The sequence below is a fragment of the Pinus tabuliformis genome, chromosome 7 (genome assembly GCF_031772625.1).
Source record: "Pinus tabuliformis cultivar Carrire ecotype Pingquan chromosome 7, CPIR1, whole genome shotgun sequence".
Taxonomy (NCBI): Eukaryota; Viridiplantae; Streptophyta; class Pinopsida; order Pinales; family Pinaceae; genus Pinus; species Pinus tabuliformis.
Window position 1 is genome coordinate 374548153 of NC_142293.1, and position 20987 is coordinate 374569139.

Consider the following 20987-nt stretch of genomic DNA (forward strand, 5'->3'; position numbering starts at 1 on the left):
AAGATACACCTTTAAGACTCTTTGGTCCAGAAAGATTCACAGAAATTTTCCTTGATGCCATTTTCCTAAAAAAAAACACATAAATTAGTAAATAAAAAAACGTATTAACTTAAATTAACAATAAAAATATACCATAAATTTTTTATTTGTATAATCAGAATTGCCCAGCCACCTCTAACGGGCAGGCGGGTCGATGGGCGAGCGGGAGTTCAGGTGAGGGATAATGAGGCTAAGTGCACAATTAGGCAAGTATGGGTGAGCCCCTACCCATGCGCCCCCCACAACCCCCTGACGACTACATTGAAGCCCCGGCCCCATTAACTTATTCCTCTCACGAGAGATCTCTTGTCTGGATTCACTACACATTAATAATTAAAGTAACACGCCTGATCCAATCTCCGAAAATGATGATGATGACAAATCCCTCGATATGATTACCAAGTTATTGTACTCCCTGCATCCATCAAATCCGTGTTTTCTCTTTGTTTCGTTCGCCAACTCTGTATTTCTTCGTGGTCCATCCTTTGCATGCCACGCTAGATGTTTGTTTTCAGCTGAATTTTCTGTTTGAACGAAGCTTCCTAAGCTTCCCCCCCTCCCCGGCCCCCCTCCCCTTCCCTCACCCTACCCCCTACTATCCCTCCACACTCCCGTCCCCGCCCCTGCCTCCCCCCATCCCCCCAAACCCCCTACACCCCCCAACCCCTCCCCGCGGCCGCCCCTCGCCACTGCGCCCACCCCGCCACCCCCCGCCCAACTGTACCCTTCCCCAGCCCCCACCCACCCCTACCCCCGTGCCCTACCCCTACCCCCTCCCCCCCCCAACCCCCCACCCTTATCCCCCCCCTCCCCCTACACCCTACCCTTACCCCCCCCCCCCCAACCCCCTACCCGCGCCCCCCCCCCCCCCCCCCCCTCCCCTTACCCCCCCCAACCCCTCCTCACCCCCGCCGACCCCCTACCCGCTATCTCCCCCCCCCCCCCAACCCCCTACCCCCCCCTCACATAATGTTTAAATAAAAATTGTTTTGGTGTTAGTTTAAGGAATTAAATAAAATCACATAATTCTATTTTATAGTTAGTGAATTGGACATACTTTTTAAAAGATATGTAGTTAAAACTATATTTTATTATTATAATTATTATTACTATTGCAATTATGCCAAAGTGGATATGTTACCAGGAGATATAGGGATTAACCGTTCATCTTTATTACTAAAGAAATTCAACATTCACAAACTACTCATACTCCCATAATTGAGGGTATGTTTCCATTAAGATTTTTGCAAAACAAAACAAATACGGTGTTTATATGGATTATATTAAGTATTCGCACTTCCTTTTTTGGGAAAGTCTAAGTGCTCCAAAGTGGATATGTTACTGAGAGATGTAGGAATTAACCCTTCCATTTGATTACTAGACAAATTCAACAATCACAAGCTACCTATACATCATATACTTATAGTGTCTCTCCATTAATATGTTTTCTAGACAAGTCAAAATTGGTGTTATGCATGCATCATATATGAAGAATATCCACTTCCTTTTGTATCATACTTTATTCTTGATGAAATAGCTTAATATTTGAACCATACCTAAACACATTGATTGTATATCCAAGAATTTTATCAAGATTAAAGGTCATGTTTCCATTGCAATTATTGTTGGACAAATCTAACATATTCAACTCAGTGAGATTTGTAACAAATTAAGGATTAACGCCATGAAGAAAATTATAAGCAACACCTAAAACTCTTAAGTCATGAAAATGCAAGATATCAAAGAATCTCACAAATCAATATATTTTTTTAATCCAAAATTATAATGGACCAAAGATGTACAAGTCCAAGAGATGTTATTAGATTGGAATGCATAAATCCAAAGGTAAAGTTCACAATATTCCACAACTCATGTTTCAAATCAATTAAGAATTTAGGATGAATATCCATCTAATACATATCGAATTACTCCACACTTTAACCCATGATCGAATCCCTAGAAAATAGACATATGGAACAAAGTATCGAATTGCTTATTTACCATGATGCAATGGAAAGAAAACTTTTGTGAATTGTATTCACACGGTCACTGATTACAATAATGATTTTCCTGTATAACATTAACCATAAAATATTTTCATGCTTATATTTCGAGATCCGAGAATATGTCATAAAGATAAAACATATAACTTCTACATAGTAAAACATATAAAGATAAAACATATAACTTCTACATAGTAAAACCTGCGGGTCGATTCCGGGAATCGACCAGCCGCCGGTCGGGCGGGGCGGGGGTGGCCCGGAGGTGGCGCTGCGAAAATCTATTTCGCAATGGGATCTTGAACTTTTATTAAATGATGGGAAATACCATGGAACTTTTTAATAATTCCATTCCAAGTTCTATTTTAATTGCTTATGCATTCGTTGTCTAATAATTACTCTGTGACTTAAATCACTTGCTAGAGGCACGAGCTACTTGGTTGGGATCGCCAAACAAGCTCATTTCCTCCCCCTCTACATTTATTTTCTCATATATGTTTTATATCTATTTTCTGTGATTGACGTTTTAACGTTGATTTGCTCAATCCATGATTAGTACTTTCGGATCTAGATAAAGATAAAACATATAACTTCTACATAGTAAAACCTGCGGGTCGATTCCGGGAATCAACCCGCCGCCGGTCGATTCCCGGAATCGACCCACAGGTTTTACTATGTAGAAGTTATATGTTTTAAGAGCCCATTTTCAATAAATAATAAAAAATAATATTAAAAACTTTACCAAAATCATTAAGATATGAGTTTGATTATAATAATTTTCCCTCGCCCAAAAAATCACAACACTATCGTTCTTAAAAATTCACAACTAAATTACTATAAACTATCGTGCTGAAAAAATTATTATACACTATATCCATTTTCATAAATAAATAAACATAAATATATAAGAAGTGAGAGCAGATTGTAAAAATAAAGTCAAAGTCTCCGAAAATTTGTGATCATTCCAATGTGTTGGGAACGATGCCGAGAGTGATAATGGTTTATCGCCAACCATGGGGAATGGAACGACATTCCATGTGAATGTCGTCCAGTCATTCACAATGGATATTTATGTTTATTTATGTTTATATTGTAAAACAATCTTCTCTCACTTCTTGTGAATTGATGATAAGAATGTGAAACTTCTTGTGAAGCTTGAATTGATTCCGTTTCAGTCATGCAACTTGACAACGACCACATATTGAAAAGTCTTTCATCATCATTTTTAAGGCTTAATTTATTCATGGAGGCTACTCCTAGGTCAATGAAAAAAATTGGGATACTTCTTGGCAGTCCTTTTGGTTGATGGGGTCACCCTGTCGGAGGTAGTAACCATGGTAGATGGAAACAAATTGAGATCGTAGTCGTCAAAATTTCGTCGGTCCATGGCACTGTCAGGTCGTAGTCGTCGAAATTTCTGTGGCGCTAATTAAATTTAGATGTTCCTGCACACTAAGAATAGAATGTCAAGTGGAGAAGCGGACTCTCCAATATTACATCCACTCATCATGAATTCTTATCACTGAGGAGCCAGGGATTCAGCCTTAACCTGTTGGCAATATCATCCGCCAGTGCTTTGTATCATATGGTGTACAGGGCCATGGAGATTAACAAGGGTTGTCATGCAATCATTTTCATCGTTTCCTTAACATTATGGGTGCCGAGTTCAGACGCGTTGGTTACATCCTACAGTCAGGACACGAAAACTATGATGATTCCTAGACAGTCCTACATAATTTACATGGATAAATCCATGATGCCCCACCATTTCAATCTCTACCAACACTGGTACAGTGCGATGATAAATGAAGTTTCAGAATCGAATTCGGATCCCCCTGCAATGCTATATACATACGATACAGTAACGCAGGGGTTCGCCGCCTGTCTGACCAGCACGGAGGCCCAAGCTATGGAGAATATGGACGGATGCCTCGGAGTATTTCAAGACTCTACCTATGGACTCCATACTACGCGAACACCGGAATTTTTGGGGCTGAGCTCCAGTGATGGTCTGTGGCTGAGCTCCAGTGATGGTCTGGGGCTACAATCTGCTCTCACTTCTTATATATTTATGTTTATTTATTTATGAAAATGGATATAGTTTATAATAATTTTTTCAGCACGATAGTTTATAATAATTTAGTTGTGAATTTTTAAGAACGATAGTGTTTTGATTTTTTGGGCGAGGGAAAATTACTATAATCAAACTCATATCTTAATGATTTCGGTAAAGTTTTTAATATTATTTTTTATTATTTATTGAAAATGGGCTCTTAAAACATATAACTTCTACATAGTAAAACCTGTTAATGATTTCGGTAAAGTTTTTAATATTATTTTTTATTATTTATTGAAAATGGGCTCTTAAAACATATAACTTCTACATAGTAAAACCTGCGGGTCGATTCCCGGAATCGACCGGCAGCGGGTCGATTCCCGGAATCGACCCGCAGGTTTTACTATGTAGAAGTTATATGTTTTATCTTTATCTAGATCCGAAAGTAGTAATCATGGATTGAGCAAATCAACGTTAAAACGTCAATCACAGAAAATAGATATAAAACATATATGAGAAAATAAATGTAGAGGGGGAGGAAATGAGCTTGTTTGGCGATCCCAACCAAGTAGCTCGTGCCTCTAGCAAGTGATTTAAGTCACAGAGTAATTATTAGACAACGAATGCATAAGAAATTAAAATAGAACTTGGAATGGAATTATTAAAAAGTTCCATGGTATTTCCCATCATTTAATAAAAGTTCAAGATCCCATTGCGAAATAGATCTTCCCAGCGCCACTTCCGGGCCACCCCCGCCCTGCCCGACCGACGGCGGGAATCGACCCGCAAGTTTTACTATGTAGAAGTTATATGTTTTATCTTTATATGTTTTACTATGTAGGTAGAAGTACCATAGCAAATAATCCGTCTGAATATATAAACTAGAGCTCACAAGCTCCGAAGCCGGTACGGGTCGATTCCCGGAATCGACCCGCCGCCGGTCGGGCTGGGCGGGGCGGGGCGGCGCGGGGGTGCGCAGCGCCACCACCGCGCCGCCCCGCCCCGCCCGACCGGCGGCGGGTCGATTCCGGGAATCGACCCGTACCGGCTTCGGAGCTTGTGAGCTCTAGTTCATCCCACATTTTATATTAATTGGGATCGTACGCATCCGTAGAGATTGTGGCGATTCCTCTTGCCATTAAGAAATCTCCGGTGCCTCCCACTACCGATATATCTCTGTGTTTTGTAAGGATTGGGTCCGCTCCACCGAACGTGATGGTGCCTCTGTGGTCTGTAGAGTTGAGGACAAACGTGAATCCAAGCCAGGCACTGAAAGTGTTCTTCATGTCGTAGAAGTAGAATCCCTGAGCTCTGCCCACAGAAGGGGAGTGGAAATTGTTATCCAAAGTGATGGGATCGTCAAACACCGCCAGATCTCCAAAGTGATTGTCTTTTCCAGTGAGAAGTGTGAGGTTAGCCAATGTAGAGTGCTTTTGAAATTTAGATGACAAGATTCACTGTGCAAAGCCAAAATTGAGTAAAGCAATATCGTGGAGCATGGAGATATGAAGCGGAAGCATGGAGCGTTGAAGCTTGATACCTGGGAATCATGAAGTTTTGCGTTAGCATTGAGGATGTGAACATAATCTAACGAACATGGATTCGTCCTCCCCGCGTGATGAAGGAAGGAAAGTATTCGCAAACAAGAAAAGCAGATCATCTGCATAATGATTCATCATTAGATCTATTGCTAAGGATATTGACCATCAAGTTAAATATAACGAGTTATTCTTGTACTATCACTGCAGAAAATTAGTCTTTAAATATTGACAATCAAGTTAAATATAACGAGTTCTCCCTATTGATCTTGGCGGCGTGATTTTAAGCGCCCCTTCATTCTTTAATAAATTCGAGATTTAAATTATGATTGATCTTTATGGAGTTTCATTTGTTAATTTCTTGCATGATATTATATTTATTGCTGCTGTTTCAATGATATTCTATTTGTGTGTTAACGTTTTTTGTTTGCATTTTATTCCTCCGCATTTGCATCTTAATTCATATGATATCTGTTATTGCCTCAATTTCTTCTGAATATATGTATTGGGGACGTATTTATTTAATATATAGAAAACTGTGTATGCAAAGAATAGAGTACATTGTATCACAAATCAAAGAAGCCTTAATTCAAACTGCAGGGTTTCTTGGTTGGTAACCAATTGGCAAATCGATGAATAAATAGCAAGAATCAGGAGACTTGGAGATTTGATTATTGATATCCTGGTATTTGCATCTTAATTCATATGATATGTGTTCTTGTCTCAATTTGTTCATGAAGAGAAGGTCCAGAGGTCCAGAGGTCTTGTCCGCGAACGCAACAAAACACAACGAAATAAATGAAGAAATAAGTCAATAAAGGAAAAGTTAGAACTATGGATTTTATTTGGCTAATCAAGAGGAGTGTATTCATTGGAATGACTGAATTTATTGGAATGTCCCGGAAGGCAACGAAACACAACGAAATAAATGAAGAAATAAGTCAATAAAGGAAAGGTTAGAACCATGAATTTTATTTGGCTAATCAAGAGGAGTGTATTCATTGGAATGACGGTGAAAAAATCAAGAGGAGTGTATTCGTTGGAATGACGGTGGAAAAAAATTGATATTACTGTAGATGGGTGTCTGCATAAATACGTAACAAAGGATGAATCAATAAGTAACAAGGGATGGTTGTCTAGCTGCTTGCTTTGTTTACATCCTCAAATAAGATTCATCAAATCCATGTTCGTTAGATTATGTTCACATCCTCAATGCTACCGCAAAACTTCATGATTCCCAGGTATCAAGCTTCAACGCTCCATGCTTCCGCTTCATGACTCTTAAAGACTATTGTAATATATTGTATTTTATTATATGATACTGTGAAGGATGCCTCTTAGGTCAGCAATGGTTCAAGTAGCATGTTTTTGAAAAATTAATTGTATATATTAAATTTGTTATTTATTATGTGAATGTTTGAGCAACGATATCTATATTTGGTCGAGCTCTATTATTTTCTCTGTACTCCAATTATATATAGTTAGCATTATAGTTTTGATGAAAATTTTAAGGTGACGTTAGGTTGCCTTCGCATCCCCGACTACAGGTTTCGAGGGTGGACGTCAGCTTGTATGTGCAATACAACGGACAGAGAGACAGTACGCGACAGAGAGACTCGGCAAAGTGAAAAGACGCAGACATTCTCCATTGACGGGCAGCTTGGGTTTTACCAATTCCACGCATCAAATGACGATCCACATTACCAATTCCACGCAGCGGCACCCCCGGGCCGCCCCGCCCCGTCGGACCAGCAGCGGGTCGATTCCAGTATCAACACTTTCGTTCTGAAGCTATATTTTGCAGGAAAATTTCGTAGTCACTGCCATTTTTAAAACAGCCGCAAAATTGACACCTAAAAAAATAAATCATTATTCCAGTATCAACACTTTCGTTCTGAACCTATATTTTGCAGGAAAATTTCGTAGAAAATTTCGTAGTCACTGCCATTTTTAAAACAGCTGCAAAATTGACACCTAAAAAAAAAAAACATCGTTCCAGTATACACACTTTTTGTTTTGAGCAATGTTTTTGTGGTTTTTTGGGGGTTTTTGGGCCAGAGTTCCCGTTTTGAGTTTATAGTTCCCGTTTCAAAGTTTACATTGTTTTTTCTTATGGTTTGTATGTTTGTGTCATTTTAAGAAATGTGATGCGATTGCAATAAATACCTTTGAAGAATAGTTCGAGCCTTAAGTATTATATAAGCTAAGTGCTATTTATGGGTCTTTTATGGGGATTTCATTTATCGTATCTTGTGGATTCTGCCTCATGACTAATCCTTGTTATTATCGGATCCTGTAATTTGCAATAAAGTGGGAATGTGTTATCATGAAAACGAATTTGTTTGATATCTTAGTTTATCCAAAGTTTTCTTCCAACTGCTTTACAAAAGGCAAGATTTTTTTTGCTATTTTTTTTTTGGGAATTTTAAAAGGTTCCCCATTTATTAATATAATAATTAATATTGTATTAATATATGTCGGGGGTGGGGGGTTGTTGAATACTACAACAAAAGGTCAATTTTTAGAGATAAATTTAGACTCATATACTTATTCTCTTCTCTTTCTTTTTTAAATAGTTTATTTTTCTTCTTTCTACTTAAAAGTCATTGTCTTGGTTTGGTGGCCAAATAATGACAATGCCATTCACTAGTTGTAATTTAGTTGAACAAGTTGACTCGTGATGAGACCCTTTGTCTTTTGATTAAAATAATCTCAGGCCATTACCTTGTTTTGATATAGAGTATTGGTAATATCAGTCTTTTATTACCTTATTAACATTGTAAGTCGGCTCTTAATGATACCTCTTATCTTTTAAGTTTTAGTGTATTTTAGAATTATACTCTAAAAAGAGAAAAGTTTACTAGATGGGGAGAATCATTGACTCCTTAAGAGTTTCTAGATGACAATTATAGAGTTAAAGGTGCTTATCTGCAAGGAGTCTTTGCTTTGTTAAAGATACTTTTCTTGACTGATAATAGAACAAAGATCTCTTTATAAAGTTTGGGTTTAAAAAAGAATAAATAATTTTGGTGGAAACAAGCGAATTTCAGAGAGATGGAACTTAGCTTATTTTCCAAATTTCATAATTATTTCCTTAACAATATCTACTTATGCAAGTGAAAAATAAAAAATATTTCAAGAGATTTTTATTGTAACACCAAAAGTAAATACTATTTAACTTTTCTCTTCCTAGGAAAAGTAAAGGAAATAGTGTCCAAGAGATAGAAGAGGTTATCTTCTATGAAAAATATTTCTTCAAAATCTGCCCATTCACAGGCAGAGAATCTCTCTTGCCTGATAAATCTTGCAATAGAAACATTGATGGGCTGATTTGTTCTGAAATCCGAAATGGGCTGAGCCACATTATTTGGAATTTGGTATGCTTACCTTTTTCCTCATGTGCTTCATCACGCTTCAATACAAGGTGTTCGAGTTGAAAAGATTTAGGACAATTTGCATCAAAGGAAGATTTGACTAACTATTGATGATGTGCATGTATGATCTTGGCTTTATCTCTTTCTTCTTCGAGTTTGAGGATTTGTGATTGCCTTAAATGCATATAAGAGGAAGGAGTTTCTTCAATAAATTGAACTAGGTCTAGAGAGGGAATATCTACATTTGTAGGAAGATAAAATTCTTTCCCATAAACCAAAGTAAAAGGAGAAGTGCCTATGAAGGCCTTCTATGTTATTCGATCTGCCCATAGAGCAAATGTTAAAGACTTATGTCATTTTTTCTGACTTTGATCAATAGTTCGTTTAATGATCCTTATGAGGTTTTTATTTCTTGATTTAGCTAAACCATTTCCTTGAGGATAATAATGAGTAGAATATTTAAGTTTAAAACCTCTTTTGAGAGCAAATTTTGTCATATCATTGCCTCTGAAATAGGATACATTGTTAAATATGAGGGCAGTTGGTAGACCAAATGTGGTAATAATGAATTGGTCAATAAATTCAATTTTTTTTTTCAGAATTCGCTACATTGAGTGGAATTGCTTCCACCCATTTAGTGATGTAATCAATTGTTGTAAGGATATATCTATGCTGCTTTGAAGAGTAAGGAACAATCTCAACTATTATGTTGAGTCCCCATTTCACAAATGGTTGTTCAATGTTGACCGTTTGTAATGGAAATGTGGGTTTCCTTTGTCTTCCAACAATTTTTTGACAAATTTTTCACTTCGTGTGCATCTTGGATAAAGTTGGCCAATAGTAGCCAGCATGCAGGATTTTATGTGTTGTTGTGTCTCCTCCAAAATGTCCACCAGCTATTCCATTATGGAGTTCTTGTAGAACCTTTTCTGCCTTAGATTTTTCAAGGCACCTAAGTAAAACATAATAATATTTCTTCCTAAAAAAAACACCATTGATGACTTCATATTGCTTAGCTTTTAATCTCAAAGCCCTTTTTCTTTTGTAACTGAGCTACATAGGGGCATATCCATTTTTCAAATAAAAGATGATATCAACATATTTAGATTCAACATCGTTGAGTCTTACCTCACATATTTTTATATCATCACCTGAATCTTCTGGTGCTGGTAGGTTGGATGCTCCTGCTAACGTTCTGCAAAAACCTTGAGCTCTAACAATTTTAGATGGTCTAATTTCAATGGCATATTCTTGCAGTGTTGTTACCCAATTTTCACTTTTCTCACCTAATTCTCTTTGCATCAGTAAATTTCTCACTGATGAGAATGGAACTATTACTTTAGTGTGGGTTTTAAGAAGAAAAGGTCTGAAATGTTTTATTGATATGAAAAGAGAAAAAGCCTTATTTTTAACATTTGAGTAATTCAATTCAACACCTTGCAAATTGGAGCTAAATAAATAAATTGGTTCTTCAACTTTCTCATCATTTACTTGAGTCAAATTAGTTGCATATGATGTTTCAGAAGCAAAAGTATACAAAATAAAATGATTAGAAAAAAATGGAGTTGCTAAAGAGGGAGCATTTATAATAGCTTGTTTTATAAGATTGAAATCTTCATGCTCACTGTGTCCCAATTTAAAAACATAATTTTTCTTAATCATAGATTGGAGGGGTGAAACAATTCATGAAAAGTTAGGGACAATCTTTTGACAAAATTTATCTGACCTAGGAAATATTGCATCGATTTTTCGTTGTGAGGCAAAGAGATTTCAGAAAATTTTGTTATCCTATCTCTAACTATGTGAATGCCATATTTAAATACAATAAATCCAGGAAATTTACCTTCACTTAAAGCAAACAAAGATTTCTTTGGATTTAGAGAAATTCCATATCTTTCACAACATTCAAAGATTTGTCTTAAGTCCTTTAAATGATTATTGTGCTTCTTTGAATATACATGTATATCATCTAAATAAATGACCATTGTTTTATTCACCAAACCTTTGAAACCTATATACATGCCTCCTTGAAATGTTGCACCAGCATTGACTAATCCAAATGGAATCTTTTGATATGTGTATGTTCTCCATTTGGTTCTAAATGTGGTCTTTAGTCAATCATCTGGATGTACGAGAATTTGATTGTAACCTAAAAATCCATCCAGAAAAGACATTAACTTTGACCCTGCAACTGAATGTGGTATCTGTTCCATAGGAGGTAGTGGAAATTTGTCCTTCTGACAAGCTTGTTGAGATTGTGAAAGTCTATACAAATTCGAATATCACCATTTTTTTTCCTCACTAGAACTAGGTTAGAAACCCACCTTGAATGTCGAAAAGGAAAAATGATTTTGGCTTTGAGAAGTCTATTTAATTCAGATTTAATTTGAATTTCTAAATTTGGATGAATATTTCTCAACTTTTGTTGTACAGGTTTTTCTTAGGATATCATAGGAATGGTATGTTGGATGATGGAAGTATCATATGTCTTAAGATCATCATAATTACAAGAAAAAGCATTTTTATATCTTCTCAACAAATGAATGAAGACTAATCTTTCATCAGGTGTCATACCAAGGCCTAGATAAATATTTTGAGGTTTAAGGTCAGTTCCAAGATTAACTAACTCAAACCTCAGTGTTGAGCTTTGAATCTTTGAGCTAGTTGGTTTCTTGAATCTATCCTTAAGATCATACAGATATTCCAACTTGACTACAGATTCAGGTATGGGATCTACACTTCTTTTTTGCTTGAGCTTGTTATCGTGCTGGTCCTCATCTATTACTTGGTCATCGTATGAGCCTTTAGATGTTAGAAAATTTATGATATCCGGGTCGTCATTAAAAACTCACCAATTGGTGATGTTATTGGGAATAGAAGGTCTAAAAATTAATTCTATTGAAAATCTATCAAGACTATAATCCCCTAGTAGAATGAGCTTGGATGCAATGTTAGCCAAAAGATCGGCACTTGCATTTTGAAGTCTTGGAATTGGGAAAATGTTAAATGCCAGGAATTGTGAGGTGAGGTCCTAGACTAATGATTGATAATGCTTCAAATGTCCAGAAAGACAATGAATATTATTTCTCACCTATTTGATTATAATTTCTGAGTCTCCAAATACTTGAAGGTATTTAATATCAAGGCCTATGGATTTATACAATCCTTGAACTAATGCTTCATATTCAACAATATTATTCGTACATTCAAATTCAAGTACGCAAGCCAACATATTTTTTTCTCTTTCGGGGCAAACCAATTTGCAACTTGCCCCAACTCCATCATTAGATTTAGATTCATAAAAAAATAATTTGCAAAATAAAGAATTGACTACAGGTTTATCTACAAAATTGATACATTTAGAAGAATTTGTTTGCAAATAATTTTTTATTGTGATGTAATAGAATTTTCCAAAAAGGGTTAAGTATAGGCATTAAAATTTCCTAAAAATGATTTGAATGAATAATTTCCAATGATATTTCTATTGTATGTGACAAGATCATTTGCCCTTCTAGTTTAGTGATGATATACATTAAATGTTTCTCACAGTTGACCCTTACTTGATTATGCTTACCATTGTAAGGAAGCCACATATGAGACCAGTCCATTGCGAAATAGCCATGAAGCTTTTTGGGCCAATCTCCACTAAGGATCAAGCCATAGAATTTAGGAATATCGGCCACAAGAACATCAATCACTTAACATACTTTTGGGTTTGATGAGAGTCTAATGGTGATTGATTTCTCCTATGACTTCGACTTGATATCGATCTACTTGTACATTGCGAACAATAAATTTCTGCAGTTCGACATTCAATTTTGCACAAACCATTTTTGGCAAAATATTGGATCATGCTCCAGAATCAACTAAACAATTTTGCAAATTATTATTAAATACTTCAAAATTCAAAAGAAAAGGATGAGTGTGTGCTTTGGATCTACCACCAATTAAAGCAACATCAGTTGAACTCATTTTGTCTAATGAATTATTGGGAGGCCTGCTCATTTCTTGAGCAGCCTGGGAAACTACAACAACAGGAAGAGGAGAAGTGGGGACTACTTTTATTTCTTTGAGCAATAGCTTCTGTTGATGTTTTAACTTGCTAAGCTCAAAGAACTTCATATTAGCTCCAGTATTCTTCATTTCTTTGCCGATGTTGTATTCCATCTCATCAGATACTAGCAAGGTTTTGGGTGGAGGTGAAGAGTTGGATTGAGGAGGAGATTTTTGGGTAGATTTGGGAGAATATTTATTACCAATTGATTTATCTTTGACAACAAGAGATGATGATTTTTGTTTTTGATTTGTTTGTGACGAATTGACAATGCTTTTCCTTCTAGTAGCAACAGGTAAAGATTCTTTTGATTCTTCATTATCTGAAAAAGGAAGAATGAAATCCCACATTCCATCTACTTCAACTATCTCTTCGTCATCAATTTGTTCTTCAACTGTTGATACTTCTTCTTCATCCACATCTGATTTGGCATTAGATATTGTATTTGTAGGTTTAGGATAAGAGGGGGGATTTCTTTTGAAAGATCTAAATTATTTCCTAGAAGAATTCTGAGCTACTTGCTTTTTAATGTCGACCATTTCATTGAACATGATTTTAAGTACCTTTTGCAAACTTTCATGATCAAAATGATATTTAGGTGTCCTCTTTTTGGATTCGTCCCTGAAGGTGACCATTTTTTATTTTATTTCTTCTAATGCATTCTTCTTTTCTAAAGCTAAAATTCGTTTTTCCACAGCTATAACTTATTTCATGTTTTCAGCCAAGGTGTGCTTGGCGGCTTTATCAACAAAAATAGTTGTATTTGAGGGAAGAGCAGAAATATACCATTCATTTTGAACTTAAGGGCTTGGCTTGGACAAGACTGAAATTTTGTTTAATAATTTGTTAAAATGGGAATTGAAGTCCTTAAGGGATCTTTAGATTCAGCTTTCGAGTTGGAGAGATCATTAAGAAGAGTAGTCGTTGAGCGGTCATCTCCAAACTTGGTTAGGAACTGTTCCTAAAATGCATTCCAGATATAAATGGAACCAAATGGTAATGAAAAGTACCCAGATCTTGATGATTCTTCTAAAGTATAAGGGAATAATCATATAACTATGCCTTCTTCTACAAATCCATTTAGGTTTATGGACAACATGAAGTTATTTATGTGTTCTTCGACAAGAAGACCATCATCGGGATTGAACTTATGTAACCATTTCAAAGGATGAGCAGGTAATGGATGCAATGGTCCTCTCATTTGAGCAGCTCCTGGATTTGTCCATGGTAGTTGAGCCATCATGGGTATCTGTGTGAAAGAAGATGTACCAGTGGTTGATGGTGATTGTGTAAAGGAGGATTGTGTTCCTGTACTAGTGTAAATCACGATCTGAGATGGTGAGGTGGATGATTGATTTTGTGATGAAGATGATGAAATGAATGAGGGAGTTAGTGGTGATGATGAAAGAATCTCACTATGAGTTTTAGATTCTCATTTCTTAGTTTTCATTAGAGGAGGAGGAAGAGGAAATTCAAAGGGAGGAATTCCAAATTTTTCACTTTGTGATCTAGTTAATCTTCGAGATGAAGGAAAATGTGAAGAAACACCGGCTTGAGATAATTTAGATTCTTCTTGGGACAGAGAAATGCCTTGTAATATATGAATTCAAGCCTAAACTTCGGGAGTTTCTGCAGATGAAGGGTGATTTGATTTCCTTGGAGAAACACTAGCAGATTGTAAAGGCTTTTTTCACAACTTCACATTTAGGATTTGGGGATTTGGAATGTGACTGAGAAGTTGGAGGTGATGGTGACAGAGTTTTACTCTTAGAATGGATTTTTTATTTAGATTTTCTTTCCATTCATAGTGGATGCCCTCCTTTTAGCACCAAACTGTTGAAGCCTCAAAATTTGTTGTGACAACATGGGGGAACCACCCGTTCCGGACCTTAAAAGAAACTCCTTTCCCTTTGGTATAGTGGCTATGACTGGGAATAATGGGACTAGTTTTTGAGAGAGGATAGATTTGATCATGTTGTTGGGGTGATATAAGATATAACGAGGAATGGTTTAACTAAAAATGATCTACTCTAAGCAGTAAACACATGGATCTTTTTTATTCTAACATTATCTTACTATAAATATACCAAGGAATACTATAAGCTATATGATCTACAGAAATTTCTTGAAGAAAATCATAATAAAGATTATTCAACTTCCTAAAGAAATGAAATCGTGAATGATAATTGTTTTGGCTAAATAGTTAGACAAAACAATTGAGAAAACTATATCACGTATAGTAATTGTTCATGTATTCACTAAGGAATCAGAGCTGAAACATCATACAAAAGTGCAATAATGTAGAACTATAACTTGGATTTTCATACATAAGACAATAATGTAGAACTATAGCTTTGTAATGTTGTCTGATGGATCCATGGGGGTGTCTCTCCACACTGTATCCATTGGCTCACTTCCAAGAGTTTCTATTGCAAATACATCTAATTTTATTTTATTTCTCTGCATTTTTACTACCACCTTATGTGTAGAACTGTAGAATATATCCAAGGGTGGTATTTCTTCAATTTTCAAAACAAATTCAAAATTTGGATGTGTCGAGATGATCTCAATGTCTTGAGTGGTTGCAATTTCTTGTATTATGGCTTTTGGATTTATAACCTGTTGAGTGTGCTATAGAGTCTGGAATCTAGACATTCCTTGAAGAACACTCTCTGTTTATAGACTTTTATTAAATTTCTCCCACTGTTGTTCCAGATTAATGACTGGAGTCCTTTTTGTTTCAACTTGCGGGGGAGTAGTCTCCATGTCTTGTACAGTTGAGGCTTTCTCGGTCCTTTCTTCATCATATTCTTTTGTATCTTGTTCTAGGTCTACCTCAGGGCTTCCTTCTCTATTCTAAGATTCACGTTCAGAGTCTTCAGAACCTTGAGCTAAGTTCTCTTGTGATTCTTCATCAGAATTGTGTTTGGAACTCTCCTCTAAGCTTACGCTAGGAGTAGGTTCTCTTCTTGAATTTTTAATAGGTACAAAGGGACCTATTCGGGCCTTTTATTTTTGTACATGTGGAATTCTCTGAGGTCCTCTGGGTCTAGCTTCAGTGATGATAAGTGCAAAACTTGTGAAAATCTCTCGTCTTGCTCAAATAAATTATCAAACGGGTCTTCCTCATGACTGAATTACCTGACTTTGACCATGGTAGTAAAATTCTTAGCAACTTGGTCGGGGTCATATTGTCTTGGCTCGGTAGTTAGGTTTAGGGTCATGATGTTCTGTATTTCTTTAGATGCATCCTAGAGATATGCAACATGAAAGCGCCACATTGTAATGGAAAGGTTGGCCAAATGGCTTTCTTCTACTCCTTAAGGGTTTTGGTGATTCCATCACCCATTGTCGGATAAGCTATTTCTCGTGCCAGTATTTTATCCAGAACATAGTATGGGAGAACATGGGGAGTAGTAATACACTCGAAAACTTTGATATAAGTAAACCATTCCTCACCAAACCATCTTGCCACCAGAAAGATGTCAATCTTCGATTCCTCTAAAAGCCTGGGGGATTTCTTATCAAAAATGATCTGATAAATAGATAACATGACAACATGATAAATCTTATAAAAATAGGAGCCAAACTGTGATTTCCACAGTATCTTGTGGTAAATATGGATGGGTGTAGGATATATTAAGGTCCATTTCCAACCCATGTTTGGAAAATGTGAGCAAAAATATACAACATCCATGACATAAGGACTGATGAAAAAGGGAGGGATGACCCGAGTGGAGACAATTTTATGATGCCTGTATTCTCTAATGGCCATGGCTAGGTTATCTGACAAAATAGCACTCCAGTTCAAAATGTTAGCATTTAAAATTACATCAATTAGGGGTACCCATTGAATGGAAAATTTGGCGGTATTAGCTTTTCTGAACAACCTACACAATATTGCAGCTGCAAAATTGTATGGGGCTGATAGAGGTGTGATGGGGTACATACCAGTTTTCTCCTATCTAAACTTGTTGGAGAGAGACCTCTAAGCTTGCATAACATCCATTGGATCTTCAATCTCTTTGGAGAAATGCTTGATAAAATCTTTGTCATAGATCTTCTGTGGCTGCGGCAGATGGTACATTTGGCTCAAATTGTCTGATTTGAATGATCCCATAATGTCTTGCTTGGAGTTTCTAAATATTCTATCTCAAACATCCACTTCTTCAATAATCCATCTTTCTGTATCTGTATATGGTAATATTTTTGGTCTTGTAGTGATCCTGTGTAGAAAGGAGCATGCTGCTTTGACATAAGAAGCATCAGATGAAGTCGTGGCATCCATTGTTGCCTTAACCTCCAGGGGCCTTGGGTTTTCTCCCTCTAGCAAATTGTACTTCACTTCCCAATTTGTTGTTCTACCATCTCTGTTACAAGCGGTATTAGAGAATAGTGGTAGCATTTCTGACTGCTCAGGAGCAGTATCCTCTGCGGTCTTTTTTCCTTCGTTGGCCATTTCTATGAGTGTTGTGTTCTTCAAAAAATTCCTGTAATTTAGGAAAATGGAGAGATCAAGATAAAAATGCAGAGTGGTAAATGCAAGCGAAAGCACTATTAGCATAGTAAATTCTAAAATCACGTAGGGATGGAGCTTTTATTTCAAACACGAATAAGAAAGATATCTATCATCTCGAGCCGTTAAATTACTAACCTTTTAATCTAGCTCACTTGGTCCAAAGCTACTTTATGAGAATAGAGGTCTTGAGTTCAAGTCTTTCTTTTTGTTGAGCTAATTAGATTAAGTTTGGAAAGGGGGCGAATTTTTTTTAAATATAACATTATCATTCATTTCCGCACTTTGTCCGCATCTTCAACAACTTTTCTTCAAAAAGCCATAACTTCTTCATCCAGAAGCCATTTTCAGAGCTGTTTTTTTTTAATCAGCCTATTTTTTTGATATTTCTATTGGAATACTTATTTTCATCATTTATAGCTTCAATTTCTATTAAAATGGAAAGTCCATGCCAAGTTATTCTTGACAACACCAACTACTTCCAATGGTGGTCCTACATTGTGGATTTACTTAGAAGTAAAGGTCTTTATAGAATAGCCTTAGGCCAAGAAACCAAACCGAAAGATGAAGATAAGGTAGCCAAATGGGAAAATATGCAAGATCAAGCACCTGGGTTGATAGGGATGTCTATTTCTCCAGACCTTAGATTCCATATCGGAGAACTTGATACTCCTAATGAAGCAATGAAATAGATCACTAAACTTTTTGGAACAAAAAATGAACTTAGAGCCCATCAACTCGAAAATGAGTTGCTTACATTGGACCCCAGTAATTTTTCTTCCATTGAAGATTTTCTTTCCAAGTTCAAGACCCTTAGACTTCTCTTGGAAGGTGTTAAGGTTAAGAAAGAAGATGGTAACCTTATCTATTCCATTCTTACTAAGTTGGGACCAGCCTACTCTGTGTTTTTTTCCACCTTCCATTCTACAGGAGAAGCCTTCATTTCTCAAGGACAAGACTACAAGTACCCTTCCTTTGATTCCTTTTGTGATTCTTTAATAAGAAAATAAGAAAAATCCACCTTGGTCTTCTTAATCTTGGAAACTCTTCTAAGAAATCCTTAGATTCCCAATAGCAACCAAATTCAAAGAATCCTAAGAAGTTGTATCCTAAAAAGAATGGTCCTAAATGAGACAAGGGTCCTAAGCAATTTCAGCCTCAAAATGAAAAATCATTTCAACAAAATGATAAGGCCAATAAAAACAAAGGGAAGAACATTTATCAACATTGCCACTTTTGTAATCGAGATGGCCACTTAGAATCCAAATGATTTAAGAAGATGGAAGCCTTGGAAGTAGCAATGAAGAAGCATAACATCCATTTGGAGCACTCTTCAACTTCAACTTCATCTTCAAGAATAGCACTTTCTGCATGTGGTTGTCAAACATCTTGGTCTGGATATGCACTAAATGTATCTTCTTCCTCTAATTCTCATGAGTGCCTCATTGATTCTGGAGCTTCTTATCACATGGCCAAAAACAAAGCCATGTTTTCTTCTTTAAATTATTGTAACACCAAAAATATATGTGTTGGTGATGATAGATCTCTTAGTGTTGTAGGGACTGGAACTATTCATATAGACAATAATCAATTTAATGATGTATTATGTGTTCCAATCTTATCCTGCAACCTTCTATCTATATATCAGATAACTCATTTAGGTGAAGGTAAAATCGTTGAATTTTCACCTTACGATGTTGTAATTAAGGACCTAAGAGATCCTAGATAGATTTTAGCTACTGACATTACTGATGATTCTACAAGGTTGTATAAGTTTAACAACTTTCGGTCATCAAATCTTCCATCAGTGTTTGTTGCTCATAATGATGAAGTGAGCAACCTTTGGCATAATCGATTTGGTCACTTAAACTATCGCTCGCTTTAGAATCTATGTAAAGAAAATATGGTGACAGGTCTTCCAATGGTATCTTGCAGAGATGGTGTTTGTTCTAGATGTGTATTCGGAAAACATAATTGGGATAGTTTTGAAAAAAGTGCCTCTTGGCATGCCTTAGCCCCTTTACAGCTTGTGCATAGTGATTTATGTGGTCCAATTCCAGTTGTTTCATTCTCTGGCTACAAGTATTTCTTAACTTTCATTGATGATTTCTCCAGATGCACTTGGGTATACTTCTTAAAACTCAAGAGTGAAGTATTTAACATGTTCTTGGCCTTTAAGGCCTTTGTTGAAAACAATCTAGACATCAAATTCTTAAGCTAAGATCTAATAATGGCGGAGAATATGTTAACAACGAATTCATCAAAATTTGCACTGAGAATGGAATTCAAATGCAACATACTATTCCATATACTCCACAACAAAATGGTGTAGCTGAAAGGAAAAATCACACCTTAAAGGAAATGGCTAATTGTATGCTTCAATCTAAAGGACTTAGTCTTAATTTTTGGGCAGAAGCAATTAACTGTGAAAATTACATAATAAATCACACTCCTACTAAGGTTTTAAAGAATATAACTACGGAAGAAGCATCGAGGTCAATTAAACCAGATGTAAGTCACTTTTGTGTTTTTGGAAGTGAAGCATGGGCCCATATTCCAGATGAGAAACATAAAGCTTTAGAACATAAGAGTGAAAAATGTATTTTTGTTGGATATTCTGAAGATGTCAAAGGATATAGACTTATTCCACTTAAGTCCAAAAATGTTATCATTAGAAGAGATGTAAAGTTTGGTGAAAATATATCGGCCTACGAGCCTAGTTCAGCGGATGTACCACCTCTCTCTATCTCTTCTACTTTTGAAAATATTTCTTCTACAGATGACGAAAGTGAGGATGAAAATCCTCCCCACCTTCTCAGGATCCTCCTTCATCTCGTCAGCTTAAAAAATGGGTCCATGCTACTTCAGATGCAGCAGTCGCTCTTACTGGTGATCCTACAGATCAGTGACATACACGTTCTTCGTTCGATAGAGCCTCTTCTTTACTGGCTCAAGCTTCAACGAATTATGATCCTGACACCTTTGCAGAAGCTTCATGCCATCTAGATTGGGATGCAACTACGAATGAAGAATATTGTTCATTATTGGCAAACGATACATGGGATCTTGTTCCTCTACCAAAGGGACGAAAACTTGTTAGATGCAAATGGGTTTACAAAACCAAGTATGGACCAGATGGAAAAGTTGATAAACATAAAGCTCGCCTCTTTCAAATGGAAAGTCCATCAAACAAATGTTAAATATGCCTTCTTGCATGGGGACTTGCATGAAGAAATCTATATGGAACAACCTACTAGCTTTATACAAACAAACTCCAACCTTGTATGTCGACTTAAGAAATTCTTTTATGGTCTCAAGCAAGCTCCTCGGGCTTGGTATGCCAAAATGGATAGCTTTCTTTTAGAAACTAGCTTCTCTAGGTGTCATTCTGACAATACAGTCTACACCAA

General features: G+C 36.4%; 1 protein-coding gene across 1 annotated transcript in view; it reads right to left on the reverse strand.

The window, feature by feature from the left end:
- Nucleotides 1-5183: 5183 nt before the first annotated feature.
- The window catches only part of LOC149247545 (uncharacterized), a 75488-nt gene continuing 59684 nt past the window's right edge, over nucleotides 5184-20987 (reverse strand). Inside the window, exon 4 of the mRNA XM_089444535.1 lies at nucleotides 5184-5525. Within this exon, the coding sequence (XP_089300661.1) occupies nucleotides 5184-5525 (342 nt within the window). The remainder of the gene's footprint in view (nucleotides 5526-20987) is intronic.